The sequence below is a fragment of the Cygnus atratus genome, chromosome 1 (assembly GCF_013377495.2).
Source record: "Cygnus atratus isolate AKBS03 ecotype Queensland, Australia chromosome 1, CAtr_DNAZoo_HiC_assembly, whole genome shotgun sequence".
In the NCBI taxonomy this organism is placed as follows: Eukaryota; Metazoa; Chordata; class Aves; order Anseriformes; family Anatidae; genus Cygnus; species Cygnus atratus.
The window spans coordinates 141,433,025-141,451,859 of NC_066362.1; the positions used below are offsets into that span (position 1 = coordinate 141,433,025).

Here is an 18,835-nt window from a genome sequence, read left to right on the forward strand (position 1 = left end):
TCATTAAATGCCATAAAAAGTGGCAAGAAAGTAAAGATTGGCAGACATGAGTCTAGCCAGGAAGAGTACTCTAAAACTGTGCTTATATATTAAAGTCATCCTTTTCAATCATGCTTTCTTGGTGAAAGTAAAAATAATAATGATAATAATAATAATAAAAATAAATAAATCTTAGAAAATACTTAGAAATGAGCTTGCATGGAAGAGGCAACTTTTAACTCATTAAATCTCATGTTTATTTAATACACTTTTTGAAACATTGCCTTTCTAGTGTTATGCTTGTGACGTAGTTATAAAGTGTTCAGTGTTTTGAAACAGAAAATGTGATTGCATTTTTGGGAAATACTTTTCTGGTTTAGTGGCTATAATTAAATATGGTGCCTGAGTGAAACGGTATTTACTAAGCTTTCTGCAACAGCCACAAGTTACATAAGATACAAAATTGAAAAAAAGGCCCCACTAGAATCTGTTCCAGTTTTGATCAACTCATGACAGCTTCCTGTGGTTCAATAATGCAAATTCCTGAACTTCAGTGACAGCAGCTGCAGATAGACCACAATAGTCTCATTTTTGAGTTTCACTAAATATATAATCATCTCATTACAGGGTCTTGTCTTTTAGATTGCATTGTTTGGTCTTCTGTCTGGCCTCTGTTACTGGGATATAGCATGTACATCAGTGAGATACACAACAGTCCAGTGTAATATATTTATTATTACCTATCAAACACAAAAGTAATAAAGTTCAGTACTTTGATGGCTTAAAGTATTTATGGAAGACAATCAAATAAATTCACAGTTTATTGTTCTAATTTTTTTGACAACTTCCATAGTTAAATCAGTTTCAGTCATTTGCTGGAGACATTATTTCAATATGTGGCTACAAAACTGTTGACTATATATTGCAAGAAAATTGTAGCTGGTTGGATTTTTTTGACTATGGTGAAGGAATGCTGTTCCGTAAGAGGATCCAAAACTGTTTGTAAAGCTGTATGAATCTGACTTTTAGTTAAACAACAACAAAAAACTACTGTGCAAATTTAAAAGTGACAGTGAGTTTAGAAAAGGAAAACTCATAATACGGTGGTGGTCATCTGTCTTGGGTTTATGTTTCTTGGCTTCCAGTAAGTGGACTAGACTACCAAGAAAGTCAAGAAGGGATTGCTATTGAATTTGAAGTACTAGGCAATCTTTCCAAATTAACAGTGATAAAGATTGTAAGAGTGAAAAGGTTTTGAAGGTCTGAGTCATGAGCATTTTCTTTGCTCTTTTCTGTGTTTGCAAGCGGTCTATTCAGTTATTAGTACCTCCATGTGGCACTGGTATTATTACACCCTAATGCCCAAGACAGACTGTACTGTAGTGCAGCAGATTTGTGCTAAGTAACAAGACCTTCCCTTATTTCCCAGGGGAGTAATAGGTGAATTACCTTACTGCTCCATAAGCCACACTTGACAACATGCCATTCCACTGACTGTATAAACTAGTACAAACCGGACAGAAGTTCATGTTTAGATATTGTTCAACACCTCCTGTGATAGCAGAACCAACACCACCGACTCAGTGTAGAAAATAATTGGAGTGGAAATTTTCTTACCTATTCAGTGTTAACCATAGCTGGGGAGGGGAGGATGTATGTGTGAATGTGTTAAGCCAGAATAGTACCAGAAAACTAAAGAGAATTAATTCCTCCCACTAGTACAAGACTACATACTGAGATGGTACATTTCCCCTCCTGCTTCTTGGCTGACAAAATGCTTGAGCAAAAGTGAGATGGACAAGGTAGGACATGGACCCCCTACCTTGACTTTCCACAGGGCTGGGAAGACATTCCTGAGAATGGAGCCTGCAATTTCCTGTAGCTGTAGCATAAAGTATGCTGAATGAGTGAGCGAGTGCGTGAGGGGAGAGGATGCAGAGAGGAAGTTCTGGACTGGTCTTTTACCTTCTCTTTTGTAAACGTGCAATGCGAAAATAGGAGCCTGGGAAGTACATTGTGTGAGACTGCTTTATTAGCATATATATTACTTTTACAAAAGAGGACGGGTGAATTGGGGCAGAGACTCAGTCAAATATTTGATTCTACTTAACATTTTAATCTGGTGTGGTTCTGGCAGCATGACTTTCAAAATTGTATGTGACTCGTGCTACTGTCGTATCCTGCTCTAGTAATTGGACTGACCTATTAATTGTTTTAGAATTTATTTAATAAACATATTACCTAGAGAGTACTACAATGAGCACTTGAAAAGAATGAAGCGTATTTATCTTTGTAAGGTGTGTCTTTGGGAAAAATCCATCTTCTCTTTCCAACAATCTGAAGTCTTGACTTTGTTTATGTTGCACTCCATAATTCCTTGAAGGGGAAAGATAAGTAAACTTATTATTATTATTTTTCCATAGTCAGAAAAGACACCTTCAAAAGCCTTAACTCTTTATACTGAAACTTACAAAGATACATTGGAGTGTTCTGTAACTTGTAAACCAAAGATATACTTTGTATTGGGACAAAATACTGAAGGTATTTGAGGAGACAGTCAGCAAGCGTAATAATCAGTGGGCTCCGTTTGGGAAGGAGCAAAGGGATAAACACATGGTTGAATCTGAGAATACACATCCTATATCTCCAAATGCTCAGAACCCAACATAGCCAAATATTAATACTGGACATTGCCTAAAGGAATATGTACATGAACATAGGCAATGCTGAGTTCACTTGCTATACAGCAAAAATCCTTTCCTAGCTTCTTCCTATGGACCCTGAATGAAATAGAGTAATTGCCTCAGTCCGCAGTAAAGAGAGTGATCTCACCAGGGAAGGAGAAACAAGTCCTACTGATCTTGAAATATCTGGTGCAATCTGAGGGACCTGTGTATCCACATGACCTCTATTGAAATGGGGAGAACTGTAATGAATTAATAAGAAAGTGCTGTCAGACGTCTTTTTGTATTTAGAGTCACTGTGCAAACTGTCATTTAAGGGTTTCATGTCCATACAGGAAGCCCGGAAGAGGGGCTGGACTCTCTGGGACTGTATATGCTGAAAGGCTCTGCCTGCCTTGCCAGTCCAATGGGGAAGTCACAGGCAGCTGTCACTATTCATTTTTTCTCCTACCAAAGCCCCACTAAGGTAGCCAACAAGGCTAAACTGTGAGGGCACAGAAAGAAAGTAGTAGCCCTCGTATAATGCCTGCTTGCAGTGCATGTGGAAAGAGACTACAGGCAGGGAGAACTTGCCTGTTATAGTGAATATTGATCTGTGTTGTATATTGTGCATTGGCTAGCTTGCAGATTATTGATATTACACACTTTTATGAACCATCCAGTAGCAGCATTTGGGAAAAAAAAAAAAAATCTTTTACCCTTTCTGCTCTTAAATGAAGCAAACTAAAAAGTCCAATGCATTTTTGACACAAAGCAAGTAAAAGATTTTAAAACTCAGAATGCTTAGATCTCTTACTAGAGGCATTTTTTTTCCCCGATCTTTTTACAAGAAAATTACCCGGAAACTTTGAACCTAGTGCACCTAAACTGAAAAAGGAAGGGATGATGACACTGAGGTAGAGGAAATTCCTGTAAAGGAAACAACTCAACAGTGTTCAGCTAAAGCTAACCACAATTTGTATCGTGTAGTGTAGGATGTGCAGGTAAGATTTTCAGATAATTTCTTTTTTTAATTAGCTTTTAGCTTCAAATTTAAGTCCTCCCCCTACCTGCTTGACAAATGAGTTGTTTTTATTGTCTTTAAATATGCATTTTAAAGTAAATTGGTTTTAATTACTTTGGCAAAGCAGTGGTTCCTTAGTAAGTAGTTTCATCAGAGTATTTTTTGTTTCATAGGCATGGTGAACCTATTTTTCTTCTCCTGTGTGACTATTTGTAATCTTGCTCTTATAATTAGATTATCTTTGCCTTTTTTTTTTGGATGTAAATCCAAAACAACTCACAGAAATTGGAAGCTCCGAGTCTGAAGTAACTTTCATCAGAATATTAGACGTAAGATAGTTGTTTGATGATTTTTAATAAATTTCAGAGATACTGTGAAATTTTGTGCCGCTCTCAGGATTTTGATTTCTTTTTTCTTATATTTTATGTAAATGCACATCAAATGCTGTCAAACGGAGATTTATCATTTCCTTGTGAGAGTCCTGAAGGAGTTTAAACATAGGCAAAATAAGACAGTTCTTGTTCTTCGCTCTTACATTGTTTTACCATGTTAAGACCACATTAGACTCATTTGCATATAAGTTACTTTCCAGTGAAATGACATACTAAATTGCTGGACTAAGGATATGATAATAGGGGCGCACACATGGCAGAAGGCAGAGAGACTCTTTAATAAGTTGCCCAGGGAAAGGCTGCTTTCTTTTTCTGGCAGATACTGACCAAGATAAAAGCAAGTCACTGAATATTTTGAGTCACTGAATCACATTGAGTCCACCTGAAGTGCAAATACACATGGATGGTCATTTACTATTTCACGTAACCCTTTCCTTTGGTAATTGTTGTTTGCTTCAGCTGTGAATTTCCTTCTTCTCGTCAAATACTTTTGCAAGACCACACTTCTTAATTTCACGTCTTGTAATGATTTTGCAAGCACTATAAAAATGCGAAGGCTCTGCAGCTCTCTAACAAAAGTGCGGTAAATTAGCCCAAAAATTTTGCAGTGGTGTGTCTTTCCATGGCTAGCAAAATACAACAGAGAATTATACAGATTGTTAACTGAAGCTACTAAATTAATTAGCAATCCTTCCCTTTCCCACTTCTTCCTCCTTCATGATGACCCTTTGAACTTGAAGAGCAGATTGTTAGCATGGCAGTAAACTGGAGACATTATATGTCAGTGGCATTATTAAATGTTTTGTGAATGGCCACTTAATATAATTTTGCTACTTATAGGCTGCTAGTCCCTGAACACAGACAAACGGGTAGTCACAGTCAACAGTCAACAGAGTCAACAGTCCCACAGCTTATCTTGTATCAGGTCAGGCACTCCTCAAATAGTTTCTGGTGGCTCAGAAAGTTGAACTGAGTCACCAAAGAGAACCCAAACTGTCACTGGACAGGGGTTGGACCATTTGTTTGGGGTCAAGGGAGTTGGAAGCGGGAGGACAGAACAGCAGATGAGACCTTCCCTGTTTGGTAATAGTGACACACTGCATCAGCTCACTTGCTCTAGGGAATCCAGTCTGAATCGCACACAAGGCCTTTGGGTTCTGATTGCTACCAGCACCAGTATGCCTTTGCCATGTGGGCTGGGGGGTGACATAACTGAAAGCATTATCTTTTGTTTTATGCAGTGTGAATATGTCCAGATGCAGCACTAATGGGTACCTTGAGAGAGATCTTTGTGGTTGTCTTAAATCCAGATTCAAAAGAGCCAGGATCCATTAATCCTTTTGCAGTGGATAAGACAGTCTTTCAAAAGTTTAGAAGGTTTTTCACCCAGTGAAACTCTCTCTCTTTATTCAGACTTACATATTGGCTTGAAGTTTCAGGATGATTATAAAATGTGTACGGGGTGATGACAGTTGGCAGCAGCCAATGTGTAAGAAAATACCAGTATGGGGCAAGACAAGCAAATTAACCTACCCTATATGACCTCTGAGTGTGAAAATAGATCATTCCATTCACTTGTAGGGAATAGAGACATGCTGAACAGAACAGTGATTAAAGTGCTCCTCTGTACAAAGAACAGCTGCCTGAGAAAACGTAGAGTGGGAATTTTCCTCTCCTAGGTTGCCCGCTCAGTGTGCACTGGATAATCTCTTGCTGCCTGCCTGAGTCAAGTCTGATTTGCATGAGGTGCCAACAGAGTAGGGACTGGCCCTTGCCTGACCTTTTCCTTTTTGCCCTTGGGCTGACTCAATGCCTCTCTGGCAGGTGTGCAAATGCAGAGTCACTCTATAGACCAATAAACAAAGAAAAAGTACTTGAAGAAAAAGTACTTGAGGTCTCATTTGCACAATGTGAACATCAGCAAAGGACATAGCCTTTACTCACTGAGATCCTGAGTCAGGCAGTCCAGACATGTCAGTCACAGACACTGGATATGTTCTTACTAAATACCTAATTTAAGGTAATTGAAGATGAATGCTGGACAGCCTGCCCCATGACATGTGCCATTTGCAGCTATAAGCATGCCTTCTGATTTGGTTTAATCCCAGAGGAAACCACTCTGGGGCTATTGGCCTTAAGTTGCAACAGAACTCCATGGGTCTTGGTGCCACTTACAGCTTTCTCGCTGATAGTTATCACTAACTAAAGGCTGATCTCATTATCTGGTATGTTATCACCCACTTTAGGGGACAGGTTCCTCTTGTAACAGCAACAGCTGCTGAAAAAACTGCATTTCCACTCCAGGCAGGCAATTCTGCATTGCTGTCGGTACAACCCAGAAATACAGCTGTAAGCAACTGTAGGCATGGTGTATTTAAAGAGGTTGTTGTGTATTCTTGAATACCATCTATCCTAAACTTGCATGTAATAGCTTGAGCAGGAAGAGTGCTGCAAACCCCATTTTTAAAACACACAATATTTTGGAAATATTGTCTGCTAATGTTTGTACAGCTACGTGAGATACATATTTACCTATCTATCTTATTGGATTGTTATTTGCAACAAATGTCTGTTTTCCTCTTTTACAGAAAGCAAGATGATTCTTAAAGAAAATGTCTCAGAATATCAACCGAAATTGATAAAGAAAATAATGCTCACTTTTTGTTGGATTCTAGCATTGTTTGTCACTGGAGCAGAAGTTAGAGAGATTAATTTGCCAGGTAAGAGTCTGCTTTGGTGGGGTGTTTGTTTTTGGTGTTCGTGGTGCTTGATGACAACTTAGAAAAGTGGGTGTACATTTTGCCATGCCTTCATGAGTTTTTCCTGCACCTGTTAATGCTGTTTCAGGCAAATATCTGCTTTTTAGCCTTTCTGAAGCCTTTTTAAGTGTTGGTAGTACAGTTCAGTTGACCCTACATAGAGTGCAAAATTCAGTTCCCCAATGAAAACGAAAGGGCAAATATAAAGGAGAATTTCTTATAACTGAATGGAGCAAATGAATTGCTTTCATGACTCCTTGAAGTCTCCAGCAGCTGTTCCAAGCAAGTGGGAGGTGAAAGAGAAATGAAGAGTGAGACTGATATTTCAAAGTCTCCCACCCACACAATCTGTCTGGAAGAGCTCGATCAAATTCGGTTTGCAGAGAGAAACCAAAACTGCAAAGAAACTCTCAGACGGGCAGGCGAGGAACTGAAGAATTCATGTGCTCCCTTCTGCTGAAGTGAAATCATGCCATCCTCCTGCTTTCAAGGGTTACCACATCCTGACTAGCAGGAGGAGTTATGCAGCAAGGTTGGTGAGCCTTTAGAGAATTGAGAATTGGGGGTTAGGATGTGTGACCACAGCTTTCAGAATCCAAAATATCTTTTAGCTTTAGAGACGGTAACTGTAATGTACAAGGAGAAAAATTTGAAAGCAATGATAGGATAATGAAATGTTTGTCAGTCTCATCTTCACTAGGGAGTGAGGCAGGCAGGCTCTGCTTTTTCAGGTTTACATCAGTCTCTCCTACATTAATATGAGGGAAACCAGGAGAGCTTTGGCTTTCCTACAGAGCTGAGGTTTAACAGGTTAGCACCCATGTGAAAATCTTTGGTTTGCTGAAAAATCTTAAACTATTTTCATATTAGATGTCTGAAAACGGCATAATAAACATTTGACAGCTTTTGATTAAGTGTTTGAAATCTTTGACCAATTCTTTGTTTAAGAAAATCAAAGTTGGTCATTAGCTGAGCGGTCACATAAAACGGTTACATAAAAAATATTTACTATGAAGAAAAGCAAAACTGTATTTTTTCAGTATTTCAGTATCCCTCTCTCTCTTTTTTTTTTTTTTTTTTTTTTAACATGAGTGCTGTGTGTTCTTTTCAGGTGGTACTTATATTTTATTTTCCTGCTTTTCAGGGTGTTTCCGTGCAAAGCCTCAATTATGGTATCGCACTATTAGTGATAAGGAGTTTGTTTTACAATGCGCTTTACCAGGTGAAGAAGCCACCAACATTTATAAAAATTCACCTGTAAAACATGAGGTGAAATGGTTCTGGCATCAGAAAGACAAAGAGCATCTGAAAGCTATCAGGGAAAGCACTAACCTTGCTCTGCAAGGGGATGCACTTTGGTTTAAACCAGTAAGGGACAGCGCTTCTGGAATCTACATCTGTATGATACGGTATGTAATGGGGCAAAAGGCTCATCTTTCTGTGTAAGAATTAATATATTTTGTTTGGCTGGGGTTTTCTTGTTTGTTTGTTTTATGTATTAAAATATTAATTTTTTTATACATCACTCAGGGAAAAAATTCCATGTCTTAAAATTGTTCTGGAGGTTCAAACAAAAAAGGAGGCAAAATGTTTGGATTACGACACAAATACGCTGTATCTTCTTGCTGGCAATGGGAATTCCATAGCTTGTCCTGGGACAAAATGCTACAGCCATATAAGAAAGCCAGATGTAAAATGGTACAAGGTAAGAGTCATTCTCTTAAGCATTTGAAAAAGCTCAGTGGAGGTACAGGGTTAGGCCTGGTTGATACTCATGTGCCGTAGGCTCTTGAACGTCTTCTGTGACAGACAACGCAGACTGAGGTGTTCAGCCCAAAAGAAAAACCTTGAATTAATGTCTATCAAGTCTGTAAGGAAGAGTTTTGATGGAATTGGTGACACCTGCAACATTATTCCATGAAACAGAAGTCTAGAAATGCTTTCTTTTCAACTAATTGAAGCAATTGAGAATCAAAATAAGTTATTTACAAAATTGACGTGCTTGAAATTTAAACTTTGAAAGTTTTGTTTTGACATCATAAATTATGAAAATGTCAAATATATGAAAAAAAAAGTGGCTTTGTTACAAACAAAAGAATTTCAAGATTAATGTTTCAGATTGTTCTTTCCAGGACTGTTGTTTTTAGTGAAATAGTAGTCCACTGGAAAATCATTGACTTAATCTTTTTCAACTAACTTAAAATACTTGCAAGCTAAAATTTATTCCTGCTTTGTTTATAAGAACTGTAATATATTATCTAAACTTGTACTATATATGCAAATGAATATGACTGAAAATTCAGTAGTGTATTTTACTATCTTGATTTATTTACAGTATTTATTCTATCAAGTAGAATGTTCATCTAGTCAAAGTTACTCTTTACTCTTCACTTATATTTAAGTTTTAAATGAGGTATGACCTAGAGATTTTGCCTAAACTAAACTGTGAAAAATAGGGATGCTTTTCAAAAAAAAAAAAAAAGCATTCTTTCTTTTGAACATAGTGACAGTATTATCAACCTCAAACAATACCAGACCATAATCTTCTTATCAGAAAAGAATGTGAAGCTAGTTTCAAAATCATTTATTTACAAAATAAGATAGTCTGTCAATAAATAAAATATTGATCATTTTCTTGTCTCTTTGGTAACATGAATTTTATTTATATTAGGTTCATGATTTCATATTTCTCTAATGTGCTACAACTGTTAAAGATTTTTCTTTCTTTTTTTTTCTTTTTTATTTTACAAGCAATGATATCCACATACTATAGGCCATATGTTTTATTAATGTAACTTGCAAAAGTACTCAGACTGCTAATAAATTTTTTTTGAGGTTTCAATGGAAACAGTTTGGCTTAGCCATGCTGTCATGGCAATCCCATCCAAGTGCCTTAAAATAAAATTAATTTAACAGCAGCAACAACAACAAAAGGACATCTAATTCCCTGATATTCTTTTCTTCTCGTTAGGATGGTCATCGAGTAAAACACAGGGAAAACAGAAAAAGCCTAAAGCTAAAGCATAATGAAATCTATTTGAATCCAACCTATGACGAAGATGCTGGCATATATGTATGTGATTACACTCTATTTGACAATACTACAAAATGGACAATGAGAACAGCAGTTACAGTAGAAGTCATTGGTGAGTAATATAGTAACTAAGAATGAAATGCCTCAAATAAAATGTTTCCCCCATTTTCTACTACCCAACTTATGTCTTTTTGTTCAGGCTCTTGTTCTGAAAAAAACAAGGTTTTAAATCTCTCAATCTGTGAGTAGAATTCATGAAACCACAACTGGTGCCAATGTTCTCCATGTACTTAGAGTATGTGCAATGTTAGAGAGGTATTTGAACACCGGGAGGGTAGAATGCTAATCCTGTATGGCAAATCTGGCAAAAAGCAGTGTATCTCAATGTAGTGGTTTTACTCGGGTGGGCGGCTGAGCTCCACCACAACCGCTCTCTCACTCCCCCTCCTCAAAGAGGAACGGGGAGAAAATATGATGAAAAGGGCTCAAGGATTGAGATAAGGACAGGGAGATCATGCAGTCATTATCGTGACGGGCAAAACAGACTCAGCATAGGGAGATAGTAAGATTTATTGCCTATTACTAACAAGCTAGAGAAGCGAGAAACAAAGGAAAGAAACCAAAAGCACCTTCCCCCCCATCCACCCTCTTCCACCTCCTCCCCCCCCCGAGTGGCCCAGGGGAACGGGGGAATGGGGGTTATGGTCAGTCTATAGCGCATCTTCGCCGCTCCTTCTCAGTCACTCTCGTCCCCTGTGCTGTGGGGTCCCTCCCACAGGATGCAGTCCTTGCCGAACTGATCTGGCATGGGCTGCCCACAGGCAGCAGCTCTTCAAGAACTGCTCCAGATATGGGTCCGTACCACGGGGTCCATCCCTCAGGAGCGAACTGCTCCAACCTGGATTCCCCACGGGCAGCAGCTCCTGCCCGATCACCTGCTCCTGCATGGGCTCCTCTCCACGGGCTGCAGGTCTGGCCCGGAATCTGCTCGGGCAGGGGTCTTCCACAGGCCGCAGTCTCTGTCGGTGCAGGTCCATCTGCTCCACCGTGGTGTCCTCCACGGGCTGCAGCGTGGAACCCTGCTCCACCGTGGTACTCCATGGGCTGCAGGGGGACAGCCTGCTTCACCATGGTCCTCACCACAGGCCGCAGGGGACTTCTGCTCCGGCGCCTGGAGCACCTCACCCCCTCCTTCTTCACTGACCTTGATGCCTGCAAGGCTGTTCCTCACTCCTCTCACTCTCCCAGCTGCTGTGTGGCACAGCATTTTTTTTCCCTGTCTTAAATATGCTCTCACAGAGGCGCAAAACAACATCACTTATTGGCTCAGCTCTGGTCAGCAGCGGAGCCCTTATCATTCATGGGGCAGCTTCTAGATCCTTCTCACAGAAGTCACCCCTATGGCCCCCACTACCAAAACCTCGCCACGTAAACCCACTACACTCAATCTTAAAGTAGAGGCTTGTGTGAAAGTAGGAGTTAGAGAATTCTCTTCTGCAGTTAGGTGACAAAATTGTTCTTGTGACATGAATGAGAACTTCATTTTTTTTCTCTTGACAATGATGAGGAAGGTGATGTTGGTGGGATCACTGTCATCTTCCATGTGATATTTTAATGTCAGAGGAAACAGGGGACCTGTGAGCAATCAAACAATGAAGCTGTTTGTTGTTGAATGCTGTTTGGGGAAAAGCATCATGCATGCCTGCACGACCTGTTCTTTTAGGCCTTGGTTGGATTACAAAACAAAACTGGACAGAGCTTTATGGTCCAGTGATATGGCATGGCCCTGTGTTCTCCTCCAAATCCTGGTGACCTTTTCCATGATGTTTACTGTCCTCTGCTGTCCTTCAGGTGCAGTCTGTACATTGCCTGGCAGAGTGCAGTTGAGCAACATCAGCACTGTGCAAGGGAGCACGTTAGTGACTCAGTATCAGGAAAGAGGGCACCTTTGTTTAGTTCGATAACAGAGATGGCTACAGAAGTTGTGCAGTCAAAAAGCCATGCTTTTCTACAGATGTGTGTGATTGAGTGCTGCAAGACACGCTTATTAGACACTTTTGTCACTCCAGTCAATCACAGGTCCCAGGCATGGACTATATCTGCTTTTATTCTGATCTGGCTGAACATGAACTAATGAACTATGTTTCTCAGTTCTTGTTCCTCAGTTTACAGCAGTCAGAAAAACACTTGAAAACTACCGTGTACATATATACTCCACCTGAACTTTGCATACATTTCTCTGCTGCAGCTTAGTTAAAAAAAAATAAAAAATAAGTGTCTCTGTGGCACAATTTCCTGCAGTATGGAACTTTCCTAGATTATCAGAGGTGTGGATTTTAGCCCCTTCAGGCTGTTTTCCCACAGCCTGGGTAATTGCCTAGCATACTGCACAAACTGTGGGTGTCATTGTCTGTGCCCTTTGACAACCTCTGTTTTGAAAATAAACTCATGGTATGAGAAGAAACTCATGGAAGTAACCTTGCTGTGCATTTACAGTGTGAATGAGGGGTTAGTATGCTGCATGTATGCTTACTGGGTGTGGAATGGGGCTTGGCAGGGGACTGGTGTGGGAGTAAGTTCGCTCAGGGGTCTTGCAAAGGGGCCACAAATATATGAATCCTAAATAACCTTAAGTGCAGGACAGGTGCTGAGCTCCCCAGCTCAGGTAAGATGGCAGTGTATCAGAGCAACTGAGATAGCAAGTCTTTAAGTAGCTACATAAATTTTGTAGTCAAAACTTTTGTATCTGTGAACTCTCAGACACTTCAGCAACCATAGATCGTCCTCTTGAACTGAGGTGTCTAAAGTTGATCTAGCATTTGAAAAAGAAAAATCCATAAAATATTTTCTCTGGTCATTGGCATTGACAATAATTTTATTAAGAAGAATACTAATAATTAATATTAAGATGAATATTAATAATATTCTTGTTAACTGCAGCAAGAAACACTATCCATCCACCAAATATTTTGTATCCCAGTGGAGTGGTTTTCCTTGAAGCAGAGCTAGGTAAGTTTTGATTCCTTCTCTGAAAGTGAAAGAAAATGTTTAAATGAGGTATTTAGAGATGATGACAGATCTTGATAAAACAGCTTTGTTCTCTTTGAGTGTGAGAATTTTCTATACATTTTTTGTCTTCATACATGTCTTTGTGAATATTAAAGGCAGGACTATATATTATTACAGATCCCAGGCTATTCGAGGGAAGAATATTGCAGTGACCTTCATACATGGTTTTCCTGTGTTAATTTCTTCCAGGAAAGCCTCTTAAACTGGAATGCCCAGTACAGTTTGGGTTTGAAAGAGGTTCTATAAGGAGTGTAACATGGCAAAGAAACAACAAAGAAAATATAAATGAGAAACTGAACCAGAAAACAAGGTAAGTAGAAAAACAACAACAACAGCAACAACAAAACACAGTAGTGTGATTACACTGTCAGCAGCTGTAAAAATTTTACCACAGCAGCTTTAATACATAGTTTTATTGAAGGAAACTCATAAGGCTCTGTCCTTCAACATGTAATTGTGTCTATCCATGAGCACATTTACATCCAGAAATACATCTTCAAAGTCCAATATCTTCAAAACAACATCTTCAAAAGTCAAGAACTCAAATTTTCTGCATAATCTTAACTCTTCTTCTTAAAATTTTAGCTCATGGGCAGTTTCAGCATCTGTGCTCTTTCTGTTTAGCAGAATTGTTCAACAATTCACACCTCTCTCTTTGAAAGCTGTCTCCAAGTGGGGAATAAACCAGATCCAATGACATAGTGCTTTAGACCAGTTCTCTGTGACATGTAAAAGATTTTTGTGCTTCAGAAGTTGGGGTGTGTTTATTGAGCTATGTGCATTTATCAAGTCAGCCCAAGGGTGTGCAGAACTGAATTTCTAGACTCTGCAAGGAGTCTTCCCTGACAAGGCTAGACCCCACAGAGAATTGACACATGGGGGAAAGGTTTCCTGTGAAATTAGAGTAGAATAGAGTAGAGTAGAGTAGAGTAGAGTAGAGTAGAGTAGAGTAGAATAGAATAGAATAGAATAGTTCAGTTGGAAGTGACCTGCAAAGATCATCAAGTCCAACTGCCTGACCACATCAGGGCTAACCAAAAGTTAGAGCATATTAAAAAGAGCATTCATTGTCCAATTGCCTCTTGAACACTGGCAGGCATGGGGCATCAACCACCTCTCCAGGAAGCCTGTTCCAGTGTTTGACCACCCTCACAGGAAAGAAATCTTTCCTAATGCCCAGCCTGACCCACCCCTGGCACGGCTCTGTGCCATTCCTGTGTGTCCTGTCACTGGTGCCCAGGGAGCAGAGACCGGCACCTCCCTCTGCGCTTCCGCTCCTCAGGACGCTTCAGAGAGCACTGAGGTCTCCTCTCAGCCTCCTTTCTCCAGGCTGGACAGCCCAGGTGTCCTCAGCCTCCTCACAACACATGCCTTCCAGCCCTTCTACCTGCTTTGCTGCCCTCCACTTCCAAGTACCTCAGTGTCCTTTTTATATTGTGGAGTCCAGAACTGCACACAATGCTCAAGGTGAGGCTGCACCAACACTAAATCCAGTAGGAGAACCACCTCTTTTGACCAGCTGGCTGTGCTGTGTTTAATGCACCCCAAAATGGGGTTTGTCCTCTTGGATGCCAGGGCACGCTGCTGGCTCATGTTGAGCTTGCTGTCAGTTGGAACAACCCAACCTCCCTTTCTTTCCTGTGCTTCTTTGTCTCATTCACTTATGTGGTGTCCAACTTGGGGAAGGAACGTAGTAGAGGCAATAAGGCAAGCATGTCTTTTACTACACCGCCCTGAGTCATCTTTCCATGCACTGGGGGAAGCAAAAGCCCTGCTGTCACTGCTAAAATCATGTTCTTAATAGGAGTCACATGGGAAAAACATAGTAAATGGTAGTATCACACACATGCACACAGAGCCATTCATGAGATAGTTGCAATCTCAGAATACAGGAGATAACTTCTGGATTTTCCTAACCTTTGAATGCCTCACATTGAAATATATCTCACCAAGTTTTTAGTTTTGTGCATACAATTTCTGTTTATTTTTTTTTTCCAAACCACAAATAAATAAAACAATCCCAACAGATCTTCAGCACAGGTTGAATCCTCAGGTTCATATCTATACTCATGTGAGCCTCTTGGGCGCAGTAAGGCCACAGTAGATTGCCATTTTGGCATACTGGCCAGCACTGGCATGACATGTGGCACCTTCCAGATGACCCAGAGACACCTGTACTGTGGCTTCCAAAGAGAAACACTGAGATTCAGAAACCCTAAATATTCCCAAGAGGTTGCAAACACAGATCTGTTCCCTGCCACCCTCAAAGGGATTCCTTTGTTCCCTTTTCATTTTCTATACTTCAGTCCCTTATTTTTGTCTTTTTCAGTTTGCCTGTCCTGTCCTTGGGCTTTTTATACCTGTGAAAAAGATTGCGCTTCTCTCTCTCTCTCTGTTATTTATTTATTTATTTATTTTTATTTTCCCAGCTAGTTGTCTCTTTTTTTGAGCTTCATTTCTCTGCATTTCCCCTGGGGGAATATTTAAAATGTTAGAGAAATTCGAATAATCTTCTAGAAGTCAAAAACATCTACATATTTAACATTAAACAAGTACTTAAATATTTTGCTGAGTTGATGAAGTAAGAATAAACCTTTCAGTCTGCAGACCTTTGATTTTAGTGTGATCTTATGATGAAAAAAACAAATGGAAGTTCTAAATCAGAATATTGCGTCTCTGTTAAAACTTAAAGCTGAATGTGAAGAAGTTGCTAAGCTCCTCTTTCAATGTCTTGAGGATTTTGTGAATAAATAGCGAAGGTGTCATGCAAATATATGTTTTTTCTCTTTAGTGTTTATCCAAAAGGTTTAAAGGGACACATACTTCTTCATGTTGCCAAACTGGAGGAAGTTTCTGAGATGGACTTCAGAAGCAACTTCACGTGCTTTGCTCAAAATTCTGTGGGGAATGCTACTGCTGTGATCCAGCTGAAAAGAAAACGGAGAGGTAAAACCAGATGGAGGACTATTTGCCCTTATAGATATATTTTGATTTACTCACTGCTACAGATTTCTTCTCCATTGACATGGTCAATGACTTTTTAGCTAGCTACAGCAGTTTCTTGAAACTGGATAGAAAAAGTTTGATTTGTCAGAAACACTGATTCTGATGATTGCTCAAAAGGATGGGTATATATGGGGACTTCCTGCAGCCAGGTGGAAGCTGAAGAGTAAGTGGGAGGGGGAAGAGGAGAGCAGCATCTCTGAGTAGTAATAAGCAATCTACTAAACTGAGGCAGAGTGGCTGCTGAAAGCAATAGTATTCTTTGATTTTCATAGGACGTTTCTGTTTGTTCCCTCAGTCTTTAGCGTGTGTGTTTCTGAGAAGTTACCATAACTGATATGAATGTGTCAGCCTTTCAAGCAAAGGCCAAAACCAGAATGACTATGGAAATTAAACTGCTCTCTGATTTGAACCATAGTTCACAGTGGAGATTCATCACTGGGGTGGCACAGGAAGTCTCCAGCGGGGCACTGTGTGCAGCTATTTGCGTCTTTTCCATCTCAAGAAATGACTACTTTCATCTCTGTTGAGTGTACCACAGACTATTTTCTCTGTGCCTTTCATCACAGATGGGCATTTCACACCATCAAGGAGGTGCAATTTAAGCATGGTCCCCAGTGGTGGACTGAAACACTATGCTGAGATTTGCAGCTCAATGAATTCCTGACTTTGCTAAGGGTTGACAGAGGGGCAAGAGTGATGATTGTGAGCAGGGTTATCCCCATTTGTGAACTGATGTTTTCATCTAAGTGTCAACATTATTTTGAAAAGAATGAATTATGACAGACCATTTTCTTTCTACAGTGTTTCTCTTATACATACTATGCGGTGCCATTTCTATTCTCTTTGCATTCCTTTCGTGCACTGCTTTTATTTACCAGCACTGGATTGAAATAGTGCTGATGTACCGAAGCTATCTGGTCCACAACGAAACTACAGGAGGTAAGAAACATGGTGTAATATTACTTTTCTCTGGTTTTACTATTGTCTTTTGCTATGTGGGTTAATCCAGTGTGAATTAATTCAATTTTCTTAATAACCCTGTTCTCTTTGAGCTGATGCAAGTGTTGTTAAAGTTAGAAAGATGCTCAGTGGATTCAGATTTAAAAAATAATAATAATAAAAAAGCCAAGCAATATGAAGGAAATATCTAAATAGCAACTGAAATACCACAGTTAGATTTTTACAAGATTTATCCATTGATGATCAGAGTGAGAAGTTGCATTTTACCAGTTCCTCTTCAGGGAATAACAGAGCATAACCAGACTTCTAATGTGCAACTGAACCTGTGGACAAGAATCAAATGTCCTCACAGAACTAAGTGAAGGACTCCAAGGTCTAATGTATTTTTCAGTTTAAGCCAAATAATTTCTCAGAAGAGAAAACAGAGAAGAAAAATACTGTGACTCAGTACTGGGTCCAGTCCTGTTTAATATCTTAATTTATGATCTGGATGTTGGAGTAGAGTGCATCCTCAGTAAATCTGCAGATAACACATAACTGAGGGGAGTGGCAGGTTCATCAGAGGGCCGTGCTGGCATCCAGAGGGACTTTGGCAGGCTCGAGTCCTGCACCTGGGGAGGAACAGCCCCAGGCACCAGTAAAGGCTGGGGGCCACCCAGCTGGAAAGCAGCTCTGCAGAAAAGAACCTGGAGGTCCTGGTGGACACACACTTGAACATTAGTCAGCAGTATGCTTTAGATGCTAAGAAGTATTGCTAGTAGGTGAAGAGAGGTGATCCTTCTGCTCCACTTAGCATTGGTGAGGCTGCACCTGGAGCTTTGTGTCCAGTTCTGGACCCCCCCGTACAAGAGAGTCATGGACATACTGGAAAAAGTCCAACATAGGGCCACTAAGATGATCAAAGGAGTGGAATATCCTATGGGAAGACTCATAGGTGGGACTGTTCAGCCTGGAGAAGAGGAGTCTCTTATCAACGTGCATCTGAGCAGAGGATGCAGAGAAGACAGAGCCAGGCCCTTGTCAGAGGTGCCCAGTGCCAGAGCCAGGGGCCCTGGGCACAAACTGGTCCACAGGAGGCTCCCTCTGAGCACCAGGAGCACTTCTGTGCTGTGCGGGTGACGGAGCCTGGCACAGGCTGCCCAGAGAGGCTGTGGGGTCTCCTCCTTGGGTGCCTTCAAAAGCTGCCTGGAGATGGGCCTGGGCAGCCTGCGCTGGGTGGCCCTGCTGGAGCAGGGCTTGGGCCTGGTGGCCTCCAGAGGGCTTTGACAGCCTCAGCCACTTTGTGGTGCTGTGTTTCCATGAAATAAGATGATGGCAGGACACAGAAGTACACTTTGGGGCAGTATTTCCTTTCCAAAAGTTACGTTGACCATCCTAATATTTGCATCAGTGATTAACTTTTTCACATTTCAAATCTCTGTAGCAGCATTGCCACATCATCTCATCTAAAACGGGGTTCCAACACAGTAGGCAGTGTAAAAATGTATCTGAAATCACAGTGCCTACTTCAAAAAATTTATCATTTGGTTTTCTTGCATGGGTTTAAATGAATCTGATAGTATGTGCCCAAGGAAATTTTTCTAAAAATCCTTGGGTCTTGACGCAACTTGAGATATGTAATGTGTCTGAGTCTGCTTTTACATTTCCATATGTGTATGTCAATTACGTGTGAGGTTGAAATAGCTATATCTATTTATCTATAAATACATACACAGTGAAACAATTGGAAAGTATTTTTGTAAGCCCTATGACATCTAGCAAAAACTATTTGGGAAATCACTCAAAATTTCCCCTCTGTTTGGTAAAAAATTGATTTAAGAGCCTCTGGAAAGTCCCCTTAGACTTTGCAACATATATCAGTAGGACAGAGACAGACCTGATGAGATTTGTGCATTGAGATTTAAGACACCTTTGGGTCTCTTGTACCCTCTGTCCTGCTCCCTGACTCT

General features: G+C 40.3%; 1 protein-coding gene across 1 annotated transcript in view; it reads left to right on the forward strand.

Moving 5' to 3' along the window:
* IL18RAP (interleukin 18 receptor accessory protein) overlaps positions 1-18,835 on the forward strand; it is a 47,990-nt gene that overhangs the window by 24,754 nt on the left and 4,401 nt on the right. The window contains exons 14-21 of the mRNA XM_050714689.1: positions 6,647-6,778; positions 7,962-8,226; positions 8,348-8,522; positions 9,789-9,963; positions 12,792-12,860; positions 13,110-13,230; positions 15,712-15,866; positions 16,728-16,865. Coding sequence (XP_050570646.1) covers positions 6,647-6,778; positions 7,962-8,226; positions 8,348-8,522; positions 9,789-9,963; positions 12,792-12,860; positions 13,110-13,230; positions 15,712-15,866; positions 16,728-16,865 — 1,230 coding nt within the window. The remainder of the gene's footprint in view (positions 1-6,646; positions 6,779-7,961; positions 8,227-8,347; positions 8,523-9,788; positions 9,964-12,791; positions 12,861-13,109; positions 13,231-15,711; positions 15,867-16,727; positions 16,866-18,835) is intronic.